Raw genomic sequence first — 16,034 nt, forward strand, 5'->3', positions numbered from 1 at the left:
CAGCGAATACATACTGCCACCATGGCAAGTTTTGAATTTTATAATTGGGATCTTTTATTTTCATAATTTAATGTGTTCAGATGTTTCATGCATTTTGTTAACTTTTTTCCAGAGAGCTGTTTTTGTTTAGTGATTTGAGTATATAGATAACTTTGTTCTGTAGAACACTGAGGCTATCATTTTCCCACACTTTTCTTTAAGCTTATTTTTCTGAAGATATTAAATATGTACTATGCCTCTCAGAGAATCATCCAGTTGATAATTTTGGCACAAGGTTACTTATAACAGTATTTGTGAGATTCCTGAAGAACTGCATTTATCTAGCATAACCCCAGACATCTATTGTCATGGTTTAACCCCAGCCAGCAACTAAGCACCACACAGCCACTCACTCACTCCCCCCAGCAAGATGTGGGGAAGAGAACTGGAAGGGTAAAAGTGAGAAAACTTGTGGGTTGAGATAAGAACAGTTTAATAATTGAAATAAATAATAATAACAATTTGTAATGAAAAGGAAAATAACAGAGAGAGAGAAATAAAACCCAAGAAAGACAGGTGATGCAAATGAGACCAATTGCTCACCACCGACCAACTGATGCCCAGCCAGTCCTCGAGCAGTAGCCCCCTGGCCAACCTTCCCCCTAGTTTATTGCTGAGCATGACATCATATGGCATGGAATATCCCTTTAGTCAGTTGGGGTCAGCTGTCCCGGCTGTGTCCTCTCCCAACTTTTTGTGCACCTCCAGCCTACTCGCTGGTGGGGGTGTGTGAAGAGCAGAAAGGCCTTGACTCTGTGTAAGCGCTGCTCAGCAGTAACTAAGACATCCCTGAATTATCAACACTGTTTCCAGCACAAATCCAAAATGTAGCCCCATACTAGCTACTATGAAGAAAATTAACTCTATCCCAGCCAAAACCAGCACATATGTAAAAAGCAAATGAACACAGGAATGGGCGATCAAATTTAAAAGCAGGAAACCCTGAATTTCAGGGAATGTGGCCCCTACCAGCTTTCAAAGCCTATTATATCTATGAAGTTTACAAAAAACAGAGTTATAGGTACAGGCCCAGATGTATCATTAGAAACTGCTTCCTCCTTTTCTAAATACATAATGGAATAGGCCGTACATCTGATATGCTATAGCCAAAAAATACACAGGTGAGGAAAGAGGCCAAGGTGCTTGCAGTTTCTGTTACTATTGCTGGAGCTAAACTTTCGCTGGCACCATTCCAATGTTGTTTGTGCTTATGCTTGTCTGATTTGCAGATGTTTCTCACACTTTAATTTCTGTAGCATGTGAGGTGGCTTTATTAAATCCTATTCAAATTGTGTAGCACACAATTGCGTAGCTGTAGAACAAAATTTCATTTAGGCAATGCACAAGTAAGGCCTACACACGCACATATTTCTGGAAGTGAACTTGAAAAAGAAAACCAGTCCTTGAATTTCTAAGAGTCAAATGGAGGATGTCGATGTAAAACAACATTATCAGAAATAAAGGAATTGTGAACCTCTGGACACAGCCAGCGGCAGAGTAAGCTCGGGGTCAGACACCTAGACCTGCAATTGCCAGGGTTTTGGAATTTGTTCTACCACAGGGCCTGCAAGTCCTAACCAGGGCCTCAACTCGCTTGTGCTTAGCTTTGCACTGCAATTCTGTACTTGGGTTACTGCATTCCCATTCAGTATTCCAGGTCACTTGTGTGTACTACTGCTCGGACTAGCTAGCTTGACAGCATAGCTAAAACTGCATTAAGCTGAGGCTTTCAGCGATAACTTCTTCTGTTTGCAGCTATGCCAGCTGCAGAGCTTATCAACAGACATCCCCAGCTGCTGAACACCATGTCCCTGTCAGAGGTTACTGGCTCTGCCCATCCCCTACTTCAACAGTTCAATGTGAACATACTGTCTAAATTTTTTCTGCCATTCAAAGATACGTAAGCAGTTGAATTGGCCCATTCTCTTTCTCAGTGGCAGAAGCACTGCAGATGCTCCTCTGAAGGCAGACGTTGCTATATGGCTATCCTTTGGGAGGTGAAAAATGAAGGGATTGTATTTCTTCTTAGCCTTCTGTTAATGGTACTGTAACCAGAACCATTGGGCAGAGTCACAGGGCCTGAAAAATGGATGGTCTGCAGTAGCTGACATAATTTTTTTTTTTTTTAAATAAGCTCAAATTCTTAGAAATTTTTTTCAGTGAAAAACTAAGAAACTGAAGCGAGAAGAGAGACTGTGCTCTTGTTTCTCATGCAGTTTCAATTTTCATTTTGGATTTTCAGCACCCAGTGTGGTATTGTTAAATATGCTTATGCATTAATTTTCTGCCCTGTTTCCAGATCTACAGAAAAATGAAGCCAGAGTCAGAAACCCTGAACTATTTTCCCACAACTTCTCGTGCCAAGTCCTAAAATATACAATTTAATTCTTTCACCAATTGTTCCAAATTGACCAATACACTGAGTTTATTTTCTTAGCAGAATTTATCTTTGTTCATCAGGAAGATCCAAACATATGAGGCCTTCATCCTTGGCCTGCCTAAAGCTCAGGGATGATCACAGTTTGGCCACACTAGTGCTATGCCTTATCAAAATAACTTCTGCGTTCTTGCTCAATCACTGAGTTTCCCCAAGGACTAAACACTTCTACCACTGTTTGTACTTAAGTAAACAGTAACAAGTGGCCTGTTGTAGTCTGTACTACCTTTGCTTTTGCTGTTCCAAAGGAGGGATGGTAAAAATGATTAACTGTTTCCAGCCCTCCAGTACTTAAGCCTCTCACTCATGTTTCCCTGTCTTACCACCACCCAGACTAAAATTCAGTAAGTTAGGTAGCTTTATCCACACAGGACTGTGGTGCTCACTATCAACTTGTCAGCATGAAAAGAATTACATGCATCTTAAAATATAAATCATCCACAGATCACATAAACAAATTACTACTTTTGCTGTTTAATATAAACAGTTGTGAGAGTTTGCTTTCTTCTGATTCATTTATAGCAAGTCCATTGCAGCTGAAAGAAGTTTTAAAAATAATCATTTGTCTCCCACAGAACAAAAAACCACATTAACTGTAAAATCTCTAAACTTAAAAAACCCGTACCTAATGCAGCAAAGTATTTTTGTTCGACAGACTTCAAGATTTAAAAATATAGGAACATATAAACAAAATACAGACTCTGATAAAACGCAAAATTCTGGAAAATCTCCCCAAGTCAAACCTGTAGAAATACATATTATTGTTTAATTACTCTATATACGTCATTGCTGCTTATCAGCAATAATGACTATAAAAAACACAGCTGCATGGTGAAATTGTGGCTGATGCACTCAATTTTTATATGTTACCTCCTCCATTTCTTTCATTAAAAACATTGCTGTTACAATAGTCTGAAAACAAGTTATAATTCACAAATACAGGATGGTATTTTCCAAATCAAACAACATGGACCTAGATTTGCTCCCACTGACTTCTTTGTGAGTAACATTAGGCCAATATTAAGTACCTTCAAATTTCTGAAGATCAAAATATGCATCTATAAGCAATCAATAATAGCATTTTAGAGAATATAAAGATTTTAAGTAAACAGTATTTAAAGAGATTAAAATAAAAGTATTTTTCTATTTCTCTGAGTATTTACAAGTTGTTTTCAGACCTGCCAGTATAAAGACAGCAATCAGGCAAAGTTTTGTTGGTGTTAGGTCTCCTGGCTAGTGAGTGCCTGCACTATAACTGCCTCATCTGCTTTTATTGCTCCCTTGATGGAATTCAGACTCTGTGGGAAGGGAAAGGAGTGGTCCAGTTCCAACCAGCAGCAAAACCACAGACAGGAATAAATCAGACCCAGGAAAATGGTGGAATGCTGCTCCAGTCTTCTCAGCTGCCTCCCCAAAGCTGCCTCCACCTTCCCTTTCCCCCTCTACCATTCACTGAAAGCATGCCTTTTTCAGTCATCCTCTGCTTCCATGCAGTATAACTTATTCTCAGTTGCTTAACTTTCCTGACATCCCAGTTCCCACAATCACCATTTCTATGAGGTACTGAAGATAACTTTTGCCTTCCTGTCTCCAAACACCACCAATCCCTCCCCACGGTTCAGATTTTCTATACCAGTCTCTGAAGAGTACTTGAAAATACCATGACATACGAAGTTGACAAGCATTATGTTACTCTGACATCCCCCGCCCCGCTTCAACACTCTTTGAAATTAAAATTACTTCTTTAGAAGGTACCTGGAAAAATATTCAGCCCTCAACTGTACTTTGGTGCAAGACAATGCAATTGGGTTTTAAAACACTTGTTTGGATTTCACTAGATAGGCTCTTATGAACAAACAGGGTCTCCAGATAAAAAGTCTTATGTCTAAGATAGATGTTATATACGACGATCCACAGTTGGATAAACTGTGGAGGACTACATCTTCACCCAGAAGAAAAACTTGGCCTCATTGAAAATACTATGGTATAACAGACTGACATCTGTAGCCCATTAGGCAATTTGACAGGTAGAACTAGCTGCTGTACTTCACAGGAGACAAACCAATAAAAAAATCTGTCTACATTTCTTGTCTACAAGGCCTGTTGACTCACTTTGCCTGCTTTTGGGGCAGAGGGTATAGCTCTCTGTACAGATGTCACTCAGATGCACCCCTGCATCTATAACAGGGTTCTGTGCATACTTGAACATACTAAGGAGGTTATTTTTCTTCAAATAAAGTCTATATTATATGGACTATAACTGAGGCACTCAGCAGACTGAAGTAGTTCAAAGTAGCAGCTGGAGACAGCAGAAGTGACCAGATTCTCTCTCTCATCTTCACGTCCTACCCTTTTCAAATAAAGGAGAAGCACAATTTCATGAGCATACTATCTACAGCTAGGTATGGTGATAGTAATTAAGTTAGCAAAAGGAAACAGGGAAACTAAGTGATTAACTACTCTGAAAGGACAAACAGCTTTCACTGGTGAAAATGAATGAGGGAGAACATTCCTTAGTTAATTTTTCAATACATATATTTTTAAATTCTCAACAATCCTTACCTCAAAGAACAGGACAGCAACCACACCATTACAATGAAAATCTAGCTTGCGCTTTGATACTAGGAAATAAGTTGAATAAGTTCAGAGACAGCCACCAACCACAGAAGAGAATGTGTTATAGAGATACTGCCAACCATTATGTTACAAATTATTTAATTTATATTGTCTAAAATAGTCTATTAGAAACATGAGAAGAAAATATGGTTCCTTCTATTATTTCTCACTGGTTGGCCAAGTGTGATTCTCCCACCTCCTTCCCTTTCCTACCCCCAATAGTACTACACAACTCACAGACATCAGGACTGTGCATAGTCTCAGGAACAATGTTCTTAGCTACTTCACACATGATGATCTGCAAAAGCTCATTGTATAGCTTCAAAACACTTTGAGATTTATTTTTACTGATGGCCACCAAAAGATTAAAAAGAAAAAAAATTCAGGTAAAGTGATGACTACATTGATTTAAGATGGTGGTAGAGGGCTTAAGATCATTTTCCCTATGGTTTAACAAAAACCTGTTTGGAAAAATGTTACTTTGTTTACGTCATCTAGAATGCGTTAACTTGGTGGTCATACTAGGTGATTCATCTCACTCCAGCTGGTAGCTTGACATAAAATTAGTCCTAAGAGTGAAGGGATAATTGGTTTTTTGAGGTTTGTTTTGTTTTAAACATCAGTCTTTAAATACAAGAAAGCACTAGGTCAAGACAACCTTTGATGTTACATTCCATAACAACCAAATCATTTAGATGAATCCTCCGTTGGCTATCCGTTCCTTTTCACCTTACAGTACCACTAACTTTTTTCAAGAAATCACAAGACCGATATCAAAGGTGGTCTTCAAGTATAAACATTGACTCACAAATTCATAAAAATGATAGTACTCACAAACTCATACAGCTACTAGTCTTATAGGAATCTAAACTCTGGCTTGACTTCCCATGACAAAGATTCTCTCCAAGTCTTTTTTTCAACCACAGTAATTCAAAACCTTCGCCTTTCTCTTTTTTTACTGTTAATTAAAACCCTTGTACACCCTACATACTGTTTTGGTTTTAATTACCTCAATACACCTAATATTCCCACTCAGTTAATCAGAAATGGAGTAAGATTTTCCTCAGCTACTTAGCCAAAAACATTACCCTCCTATTTGAACAACTCTGTGAATCTTTTCCTGACAATATAAAAATTAGCCTTCTAATTGTCATTTTCACTTTCTGACAAAGAACTTCTTACAACCTCAAATAGCTGGCCATGTATACGTTCTCCCACCTCACTGTCTCCATTAAACAAATGACACCTGCCTCAGTATGCTTTTCTATCTGTGCCCTTATATATCCCTTGTGCTGGCTCTTTCTTCTGAACTGCCTTCCTAACCCCAGCCACAGACAGAATGCCTTGGGCTGAGAGCTGTGAATGGAGATGATGGACAGGAGCTCTATTCCTCAGTCTTTCGGTCATATGAACTATGGCTTCATGCAAACATTTTCTCTTGTTTGTAGCTTTCTTTCCTCTTCCATATTTTTAATAATATCCTCAGAGCATGGTCAATTTTTTAATTTATTTATCCTGTCTAAGCACAATGATACACCCCTTTCAAAGCAGTTTTCAAACATCAGTTGTAAAGTGCTATGTTAACTTTAAGTCCCCTATTGTGAAAAAAATCCAGTATTAATGCCATACGTTTTAATAGAACTTTCTATTCTAACAAGATAGAAATTATGGTCTTAGCTTCAGAGTGGAAAAGACTGAACACAAATTCTAACATTGTCCTTTGTTGGCTAATTCACCAAACTTCATTTAGATCAGGAGAAAATTTATTTAGCTAGTGCATAACATTTGTTGAGAATAGGAAGAAAATAAATAAATGATGAACAGTTTGCAAAGCGGTAGGATATGAATGCTGAACTTGGACCCGTATTACCAAAATAATCTTGGTAACATATGGATTAAAACAATTACTGAATCAGTTTCAAGTAATGCTCCAAGTACAGCATGTACTCCAAATATTGCTGTCTATATAGAGGGTCAAAAACAAATTGTTATTTATAAAGCTGGTGGTTTCTGATTTTAATAAGAAAGTGATTTGATGTGAATAGGTGAAAAAATACTATTTTTGTGACCACATTGTTTTCTTACTACTATTGCTTACCTTCCATTCTGTATCCATGGCAAAATTTTTCACAATTGACATCACACACACATAGAAATACACCAAACCCAAGGCTATTCAAATAATCTAGAAACATTTTAGTGAAACAACTTAAGAACCGAAACTCTACCTCAAACACCTTTTAATGACAGTTACCTCTGTGTGTGTGTGATGCATATAAAAAGTAAGCACTAGCAATCACCATTTCATTTTCTCCAAACCTGGGAATTAATATAAACCATCCATAGGGTTAAAGCAATCCTGGCCAAATGTTGTTGAATATGTAATTGCACTCGGCATTCAAACTGCTGTGTATTTGCTTGTGTTCCAGAACTCCTCTATGAGGTGCCCCCAAAATTGCTGTGTTTATCCTGGGAATGAAGCTCAGTCTCTCAGAACAGTCTCCCCACATTCTAATAGCTTTATGTTAAGAATGAAGCAATTGCATACGTATGATATACCATTGGTATACCTTCAACTCATCTTAAGCATTTTTGGCTCTCCCCTGGAGCACAAACAAGGCCAACTCATTATTCTAACTAGTAAGCCTGACAGGGGCACTAAGAAATTCACAAATACTAGGCCTATTCAGTTGCACAGCCTCCTGTGACCACCCATTCTACTGTATCAGCTACCTGGTGACTCATAGTTAATGATACTCATGGATGAAGTTTAACACTGTATTCGTGCTGATAAAAGAACTAGCCTTCTTTCCGCAATATGGCAGAGAAACAGAACTCCTTCCCACACCTCAAAATAATATTTTACAGTCTTAGGCACACAAAAAGATTAAGATAGGTACCAGATTGCTGCAGGCAGTTACGCAGTGCTGTAAACTAAGGAAGCAGAAATACATAAAACCAAGTGGCCAATCTTTCTTATATTTGAAGCTGCATATGCAAATCCTCATGTGACTCAGTTACAAAAGCACTCCTGAGACACGGGACAGATGGGAGAGGGGAAGGAACTGAGGTCCAGAAGTAGTTCACAGATGGAGGGTAACAATGGCTGGATGGACCTGGGGTGAGCGTACAGCTGGGTGACTTGCAATGCCAGCCTTGGGAGCCTTCACTGCCCCTGTACCTCTCCTGGTTGTCAATACAGTCTACACGCAGCAGCTCTCCACTGACTCAGGCATCGTAGTGACTGGCTTCAACATGACAGGCTGACTGCTGAAGCTACTTGGGATGACTCACAAGCAGCGCAGGTATCACAGGTACTTCCAAAACACCAGTTACTATTCTAATAATTCTGGACTTGAAAAATGCCTTATGCTTCTTGACCTGTGTCCTGGTTTCAGCTGGAATAGAGTTAATTTTCTTCTTAGTAGCTGGTACAGCGCTGACTATACCATACCGTACTATATGGGAGGGGGGAGATGGAAGCAGCTGCATGGTGCTTAGTTGCTGGCTGGGGTTAAACCATGACAACCTGAAAACACTAACCATAATTTTCCTGACAAGAGTTAATATTCATTCATGTCAAAGGGAAACAATCCAGACAAATAATAAACATAGGAGCAATCCAGCAATTTCTTTTTTTTTTCCCCTCTTTCCTCTTGTTCTACCAAACTGAGTAATGAAGTATTCTTCATTAGTTTATCAGGGCAAAGCTACTATCCATAGGGACCCTACTGCTCTTTCTGATCCTTCTGATTCTTACTTGACTGCACATCACACCTTGTAAGTCAGAACTCACACAACGCGCTTTTTTTTTTTTTTTTTTTTTTTAAAAAAAACAACGAAAGCCTACCTCTGTAGTGGTCCCAACGTCAGCAGATGGGCTGTATGTGCTGGTATCCGGTGGAGCGGTACCAACACTACTTTTAACTGGAGAGCTAGGAGGAGCAGGTCCTGTCATGGTTTCAGTATAGACAGAAGATTGATATAGAATTCCTTTCCTCTGAATTTTATTCCAAACTTTACTTGTGATCTCAGCCAGTTCATACAGAAGCTGCACCTAAAAAGAAAAAAAAACACTTTAAGATGAAGCTTTCCTTAATGAGGGGAAGGAAAAATCATCAAAGTCCTCCACTGAGACTTAGAATGTAGCAGAACTGAACTTCTCACCATTTATAATGTTCTGATAAGCAACTACATTGCAATTAAAATAATTAACATCAGTTACAGTATAGTTATTTTGATAAAAATAATCTATGCTTTGTCTAAACATATGGTACGTAGCTCATAAAAACATAACCAATAACATGGTCTTGCAAAACTTTTACTAATATCAATTTTAACAATTAAACAAAGGTAATTTGTGGTATATTTCATATGTGCAGATACTGCCTGTAGGAAAAGGCAAACATGTAAACTTTATGAAATATTAGCAATGCAAAAATTATTCATTTAAATGGTATTAAAATAATGATCCCACGCAGCATATGAAACTGTTCTATGTTTTAGGAAGAATATCCACTATCAAACTCAATAGTCTCCTGGCATATGTCATTCCAATATTCAGAAACACATTGTTTAACTTGCACATTGTTTGACTCAGTTCTAAGATATTTACACAAGTTTTTGTAAATAAGCATTAATCATGGAATTTGTATGACAACATACTGCAATATACTGTATAAAACAAGCTCAGAGAAAACTGCAAACAATATATAAGCAGATCCACAGCTGGATACCATACCCAACTTGCCATTATAAAAAATGGAAATTCTCATATTTATAAGAACTTTAAGCCTCAGGACACATCTACTCTATGAAGCTGGCTTCTTATGTGGGCAGAACAGATGCAGAAAAACACTGTTGTCAATCTACATTTGATATAAAACAGTACTTGATTTTGTGCGTGAGAGTGTGTGATGAAGTCTCAAAGTACATTCTACAGTCCTTTCTTAAGAGGTGGAGTGCTGGAATTTTATAAAAACCTTCTTAATTCATCTTGGATTTTCTTTTGAAGTTTCAAGGCTTACACTGAGCAGGTCATATACTCTTTTGACAGAATTTTTCCGTAAAGGAGATAAACTTCTTAGTACTTTTTTTGTCTTCATATACAGACCAATCTACAGACAAACAATAACTCTGGCTGTGGCAAAAAGTTCTTTTAGTCATGCTTTAAAATATTTTGTGTCTGTAGCACTCTCATATGCACTGGTAACCTGTAAATTACTAATTACATATTTCTAAGTTTTCCCGAGTCTCTTCCATGTAACTCAGGAAGATCAACTAATAACGTCCATCTGATTGAGTAATATAACATTAACTGGTGTTGACACTTTGCTGGCAAAAAAAGTCTCTAGAAAATTAACAGGATACAGGCACATATCCAAATCATACATGCTTGCAACCTCCCCTCCCTCAAAATATTTTTTGGTCAAGAAAGCAAAGGATAATTTAAGCTATACTTGTCTTAATGGAGCAGGGCTCCCAGAAATTTAATTATGCTGCTGTTCATAAAGGCACAAAATAACACAAAAGAAGGAATGATGCAACTTCTGTGTTTACATACATGCTCATACACAAGGTAAAGAGGTTTGTCATCAGCTAATCCAACATTGAAGAGTTTAAATCTTACTGGGGTTGCAACAGTCATAATCATTAAAGCTAATAATTACTTATGTTATCAGGGAGATTTTTTAAAAATTACTCAGGCTAGAATCTTTGCAGCTACTCTGAAACAGTGGCTATTTCAGACAGCAGTAGCCATCTCTCTGAACATCGCCAGCAACTAGACAGTCAAGTAGTATGACTGTAATACTCTACCTTGCTCTGAAACCAGAGACAAAACAAGTTCACCAGGAAAAAAAGGCACATTTTGATTAGAGGGAGATGATTTTCCTGGGGATATGTTAAAAAATAAAAAATACCAAGAAGCCTCACAACAAAACTTCATTAAAACAAAAAAGAAGGCATGTGTCTATATGCAAATAAAATTTAAAAACTTCAGAGAAAGAGCTGAAGTTATGTTTTTTATTATTTTTAATACATTTAATTTTATTCCATTGGTTGTTACTCATTAAAATGGAAGGATTTCTACTCCTCTTGTTGGTTGCACTTTTTTAAGTGAGTAGTCTTAATATTTTGAAAATTCATTTCCGATTATATTAGAAGGGCTAATGTAAGTGTAAGGCCTCTCTCCTTTGTAAGTATTTTTGAGCATAATAGTTAATATATAATAATTACTTTTAGTACACTCTATTCAAGAGAAGAAAAATGGTATGACAAAAATAGGAATAACTCTGCCAGTATTTGTTAAGAAAAGTTTCCCTCTCTCACTGCTTCCACTCCCTCCCCAGCAAAACCACACATAACTCTAAGATCCCACTGACTACTTGGCAAAATCTGTAAAGTTCAGTATGTTACAGCATTTTATACTTAAAAAATAACACATTACTACAAAATTGAAAACTACAACAAAGGCAAATCCTGGGAATTCTACACACTGGAAGTACCTATTGACTTTAAAGGGATACAACCATCAGAACATGGTTTCATATTAAATCATAACAGTCATATAGTAAAATACTTCACCTTTGCTACCATTTAACAAATTCACTAAGCATCACCTACTTTAAGGCTGTCATCTATAGACAAAATACAACCCGTCATTCTAAAGAATCAAATTTCATAGTTAATCTACTGTGAATTTAAAACTATCAAATGCTGTTTATGTAATTGTATTTTGCATCTTTTGTTGTTGAACATCTGATTAAAGAAGACTGATTTTTTTTTTTTTTCCCCTTTTGCATAAGTAAAGCAGAAAGGACAAGTAAGGAAGATGTAAAGGAGAAAGTACAGCTCAAGAACCTTCCCTAAACTCAAATAATTTGTCCGCATCCTTTTGGTTATTATAATACTTCAGTAAATGAATAACATCACAGTGTACAAGGACATCCTTTATGACAACAATATTTGGTCTGATATTGCACTGTACAACTTCATTTTAACATTTCACTATACTTGTAATATGATTTACATGGAGCTTATAATTTAAATTTGTTAGTGCAAATATTTTCTTTGTTTGCAAAACCAGTTTGGTCACAGTTTGATAGGAAAGCTTGAAAATGTGTTTTGCTTACTCCATTTTTCTTTTTAATTTGCAACTCAAATTTAGATAAGGCTTCCACTTATAACAATGTCATTCCGCTTCTAAATTAATACTATTAATGTATTACATATATTAACCATGAGACTAATTGGAGATTTAAACAAATTAGAGTTGATGAGACAATTTGCTGGAATTTCACTGAGAGTGTACCGATCAAATGTAGCAAACTATTTTGCTACATGAACACCTCAAAATATTTACCAATTCTCTGAATAGCTGCAATATTAAGGTAAGTTCTGTACAGTTCTATGAAAATTAATACAGAATAAGGCAGGTTTCCATAGGCTGTGAAATTATCGCATATGAATTCATTAAACATTATGGAAATACCACAAAGTTGCAAAGTAAAGCTTTCAGAAGTCTTTAAATATAAAATGTAAAATTGTCAGCAAAATCGTAATTTTGTCCTTTCCTATTTACACATTTATAATGGTGACAACCCTTTATATGAGCAAACACACCTGTCATACAGCTTTACAAGTCTGAACAGACCTTGTTGAGGCTGCTCAATTTTAAATTTTAATTTGCCATGTCCAGTGCGCAGGCTCACTCTACCAACCCTCTTCCCAGTGAGTGTGAGTCCATCCAGTACAGAAGACAATGGCATATAGCAAATGAGTCAGAAATAACTTGGATGGAAGGCAGTGAATGGGGCAGGAGACCACACACTGAGGATAAAATAAATATGTAGTTTAAAACACTTGTTTCATTCATAGAACATGGAATGAGGCAAGGGAAAAACTGCATGTAACTGAGAAACATATTGTAATGAGTACACACAAGGGATAACATCAAAATTACACCAGCCACCTTAGCTTTAGTATTCCCAGACTTAGGCCATAGGTCCATAAATCTTTACAAACGTGATGTGCTATCAGATCAAAATTACAATACTTTGTGTTCTTTCCCTTTCTTTCTATTAAATGAAGCAATAAACAGTCCATTTTGTCCATGATGTCCTTTGAAAAATCTTACATATGGCTAAAACTTTGCAGCAGACAGCATATGAATGCAGAGCCCTACTCAGACCAACAGATTTGCAATTCCCAAGAACAAGAGTGTTCTCTCCAGCACCACTGGAAATGTTGCAACTGTCAGGAAAGTGTTATTCAAGCTGCAGTAAAGATTACTCAAAATTTTGCATAGAAAACCTACACTATTTGGAACTACAGCAAACTTGTTCCAGGTCAGTAAAATACAGGGTGCACCTTCTGAAAATCTAGCAACACCTTTGCCTTTTAATAAACATAAATGAGGTGGTAACTTTTATTTACACACATTCATCTGGTTCTTTTTTTTTCCTTTACTAAAGGATACCATTGTTTGCCTAAAAAACATTTTATGTTTGAAGAAATGTTAGTTCTATGAAAATATGGTAAAAAATTACATTAAACCACTTCAATATATGAATCCACAGTGACAGCAGAACAGCACTATAACATTTAATGGTACATCTGCAATTCATTTCACTCCATCAGCCAAAAGATGCATTTATACTGTAGCTATTACATTTTGAGAAGAGTTTAAATTACAAAACTTGAGAGAGCTTCAAAGCAAATCTTAATCTAAGCACCTTGATCTTGATGGCCCAGTTAAAAAAAAATTAAGATAGAAGAGACCCTCTTCAACAAAATGCTGAACAATCGTACTTAAATCAAGTTATTTTTAATTTCCTTTCATAAATCAATTAAACATACCAACCTGGGGGTTGGAGCATTTTATTTCAAGGGACTCGAGGTCGACATGGAGGCAGACAACAAATGAGTGCCTGGATTCTGGCCCCGAAGCAAGCAGTTTCTGTGAAGTAACAGCTAAAGTAGAAGTACAACCCATTGGTTCCACTAAATTAAGTGTCATCTGTTGTCCAAGAAGAGTATATATACTGAAATGATGCAGACCAATAGTCCACGGAAAAGCATCACCTAATGATTAGAAAGAAGGGAAAACAGTTAAATAATTGCATAATAAAAACTAGGCTATCATTTTCTCAAAATTCAGTAAAGGCCTTATCTTAAACCCCCTTAGAAGTCAGCAAGTGCAATCAACAACCATTAAATTGATCCCAAACTCTCACAAATGTAATTCAACCATCAATTCCATTCTATACCTTGAAATCTAAACAACAGCAATAAACTTTTTATAACTTTTTAAAAATTGAAATCCATTGGGAATTTTAACCCCAAACTGTGAACAAACGTGTACAACATAGTGTTTAAAGAATATTCTTTTTGCTTTATATGATTTTCCTCAAACTGAGGAGTATCCTGAAACCACTCCCCATGTATTTCAGCATATGGATGGCAGAGGCAGTTCCTTACATTACATACTTATACATTTTTACAGGTTTTAGTACTAAAAAGGAGAATTGTCTTTCTTCCAAAAATTTACAGCTTGCATCTCAACAGAGTGGTGCCACAGAGTAAAGCCTATCCCAATGCACTGCTCAGGTAAGTGAGACCTTGATCACAGTGCAGCTCTTTCTACTGCCTCCACTTAACTTCCTAGGAAAAGAATGGTGATAGATTTTGTAAAAAGAAATTACTATAGACATACACTGAGCGCTTAATTTCTTGTATTTAAGAGGGAGCCTACCCCGAGAAGTGCCTGGCAGCCTACCATGAATCATTATCAAGAATAACCAGTGAGGGAATTGGCAGTGTCCAGCTGAACAACAAAATGGCTGCAACTTCAGTACAATCCGTTTTCTTTAGATTGTCAATAGATGGGAAAGAAAAGGGAAAGTTTCCAAAGCAGGAGCACAGAGAGAATTATTTGGCTAGGTCTTTAAAAGGCCAGCAGGAACTCTTTTTAGCGAGAGAAAACCTTCAACAGCTCTACCAGCTAGAGTTGAAAGGAACTGAGAACACAGACTATGGAAACTGAAGCAGAATCTCTGTGGTGGGTTTGACCCTGGCTGGCCGCCAGGTGCCCACCAAGCTGCTCTATCACTCCCCCTCCTCAATTGGACAGGGGAGAGAAAATATGACGAAAGGCTTGAGGGTCAAGATAAGGACAGGGAGATCACTCAGCAATTACCATCACGGGCAAAACAGACTCGCCTTGGGGAAATTAGTTTAATTTATTGCCAATTAACACCAGAGTAGGATAATGAGAAATAAGAACAAATCTAAAAACATGTTCCCTCCACCCCTCCCTTCTTCCTGGGCTCAACTTCACTCCCAAATTCTCTACCTCCTCCACCCTGAGTGGCACAGGGAGACAGGGAATGGGGGTTGCAGTCAGTTCATCACGCATTGTCTCTGCTGCTTCTTCCTCCTCACATTCCTTCCCTCTTTCTCTCTCTTCCCCTTTTCACTCTTTCTCCAGCGTGGGGTTCCACCCATGGGAGACAGTCCTTCATGAACTTCTCCAGTGTGGGTCCTTCCCCACAGACTGCAGTTCTTCACAAACTGCTCCAGCATGGGTTCTTTCCACGGGGTGCAGTCCTTCAGGACTCATCCACCTGCCCTGGTGTGGCGGGGTCCTCCATGAACTGCAGGGTGGACATCTGTTCCAGCATAGACCTCCATGGTCTGCAGGGGGACAACCTGCGTCACCATGGTCTTCACCACAGGCTGCAGGGGAACCTCTGCTCCAGTGCCTGGAGCACCTTCTCCCCCTCCTTCTTCACTGACCTTGGTGTCTGCAGAGATGTTTCACATATTCTCACTCCTCTCTCCCAGCTGCTGTTGCACAGCTGTTTTTTTCCCCTTCTTAAATATGTTATCACAGACATGCTACCAACATTGCTGATTGGCTCAGCCTTGGCCAGCAGTGGGT

At 37.8% G+C, this 16,034-nt stretch overlaps 1 protein-coding gene across 1 annotated transcript in view; it reads right to left on the reverse strand.

Moving 5' to 3' along the window:
* VPS13B (vacuolar protein sorting 13 homolog B) overlaps positions 1-16,034 on the reverse strand; it is a 484,683-nt gene that overhangs the window by 210,752 nt on the left and 257,897 nt on the right. The window contains exons 24-25 of the mRNA XM_050892705.1: positions 13,956-14,176; positions 8,943-9,149 (exon numbers count right to left, since the gene is read on the reverse strand). Coding sequence (XP_050748662.1) covers positions 8,943-9,149; positions 13,956-14,176 — 428 coding nt within the window. The remainder of the gene's footprint in view (positions 1-8,942; positions 9,150-13,955; positions 14,177-16,034) is intronic.

The sequence above is a fragment of the Gymnogyps californianus genome, chromosome 2 (assembly GCF_018139145.2).
Source record: "Gymnogyps californianus isolate 813 chromosome 2, ASM1813914v2, whole genome shotgun sequence".
Lineage (NCBI taxonomy): Eukaryota > Metazoa > Chordata > Aves > Accipitriformes > Cathartidae > Gymnogyps > Gymnogyps californianus.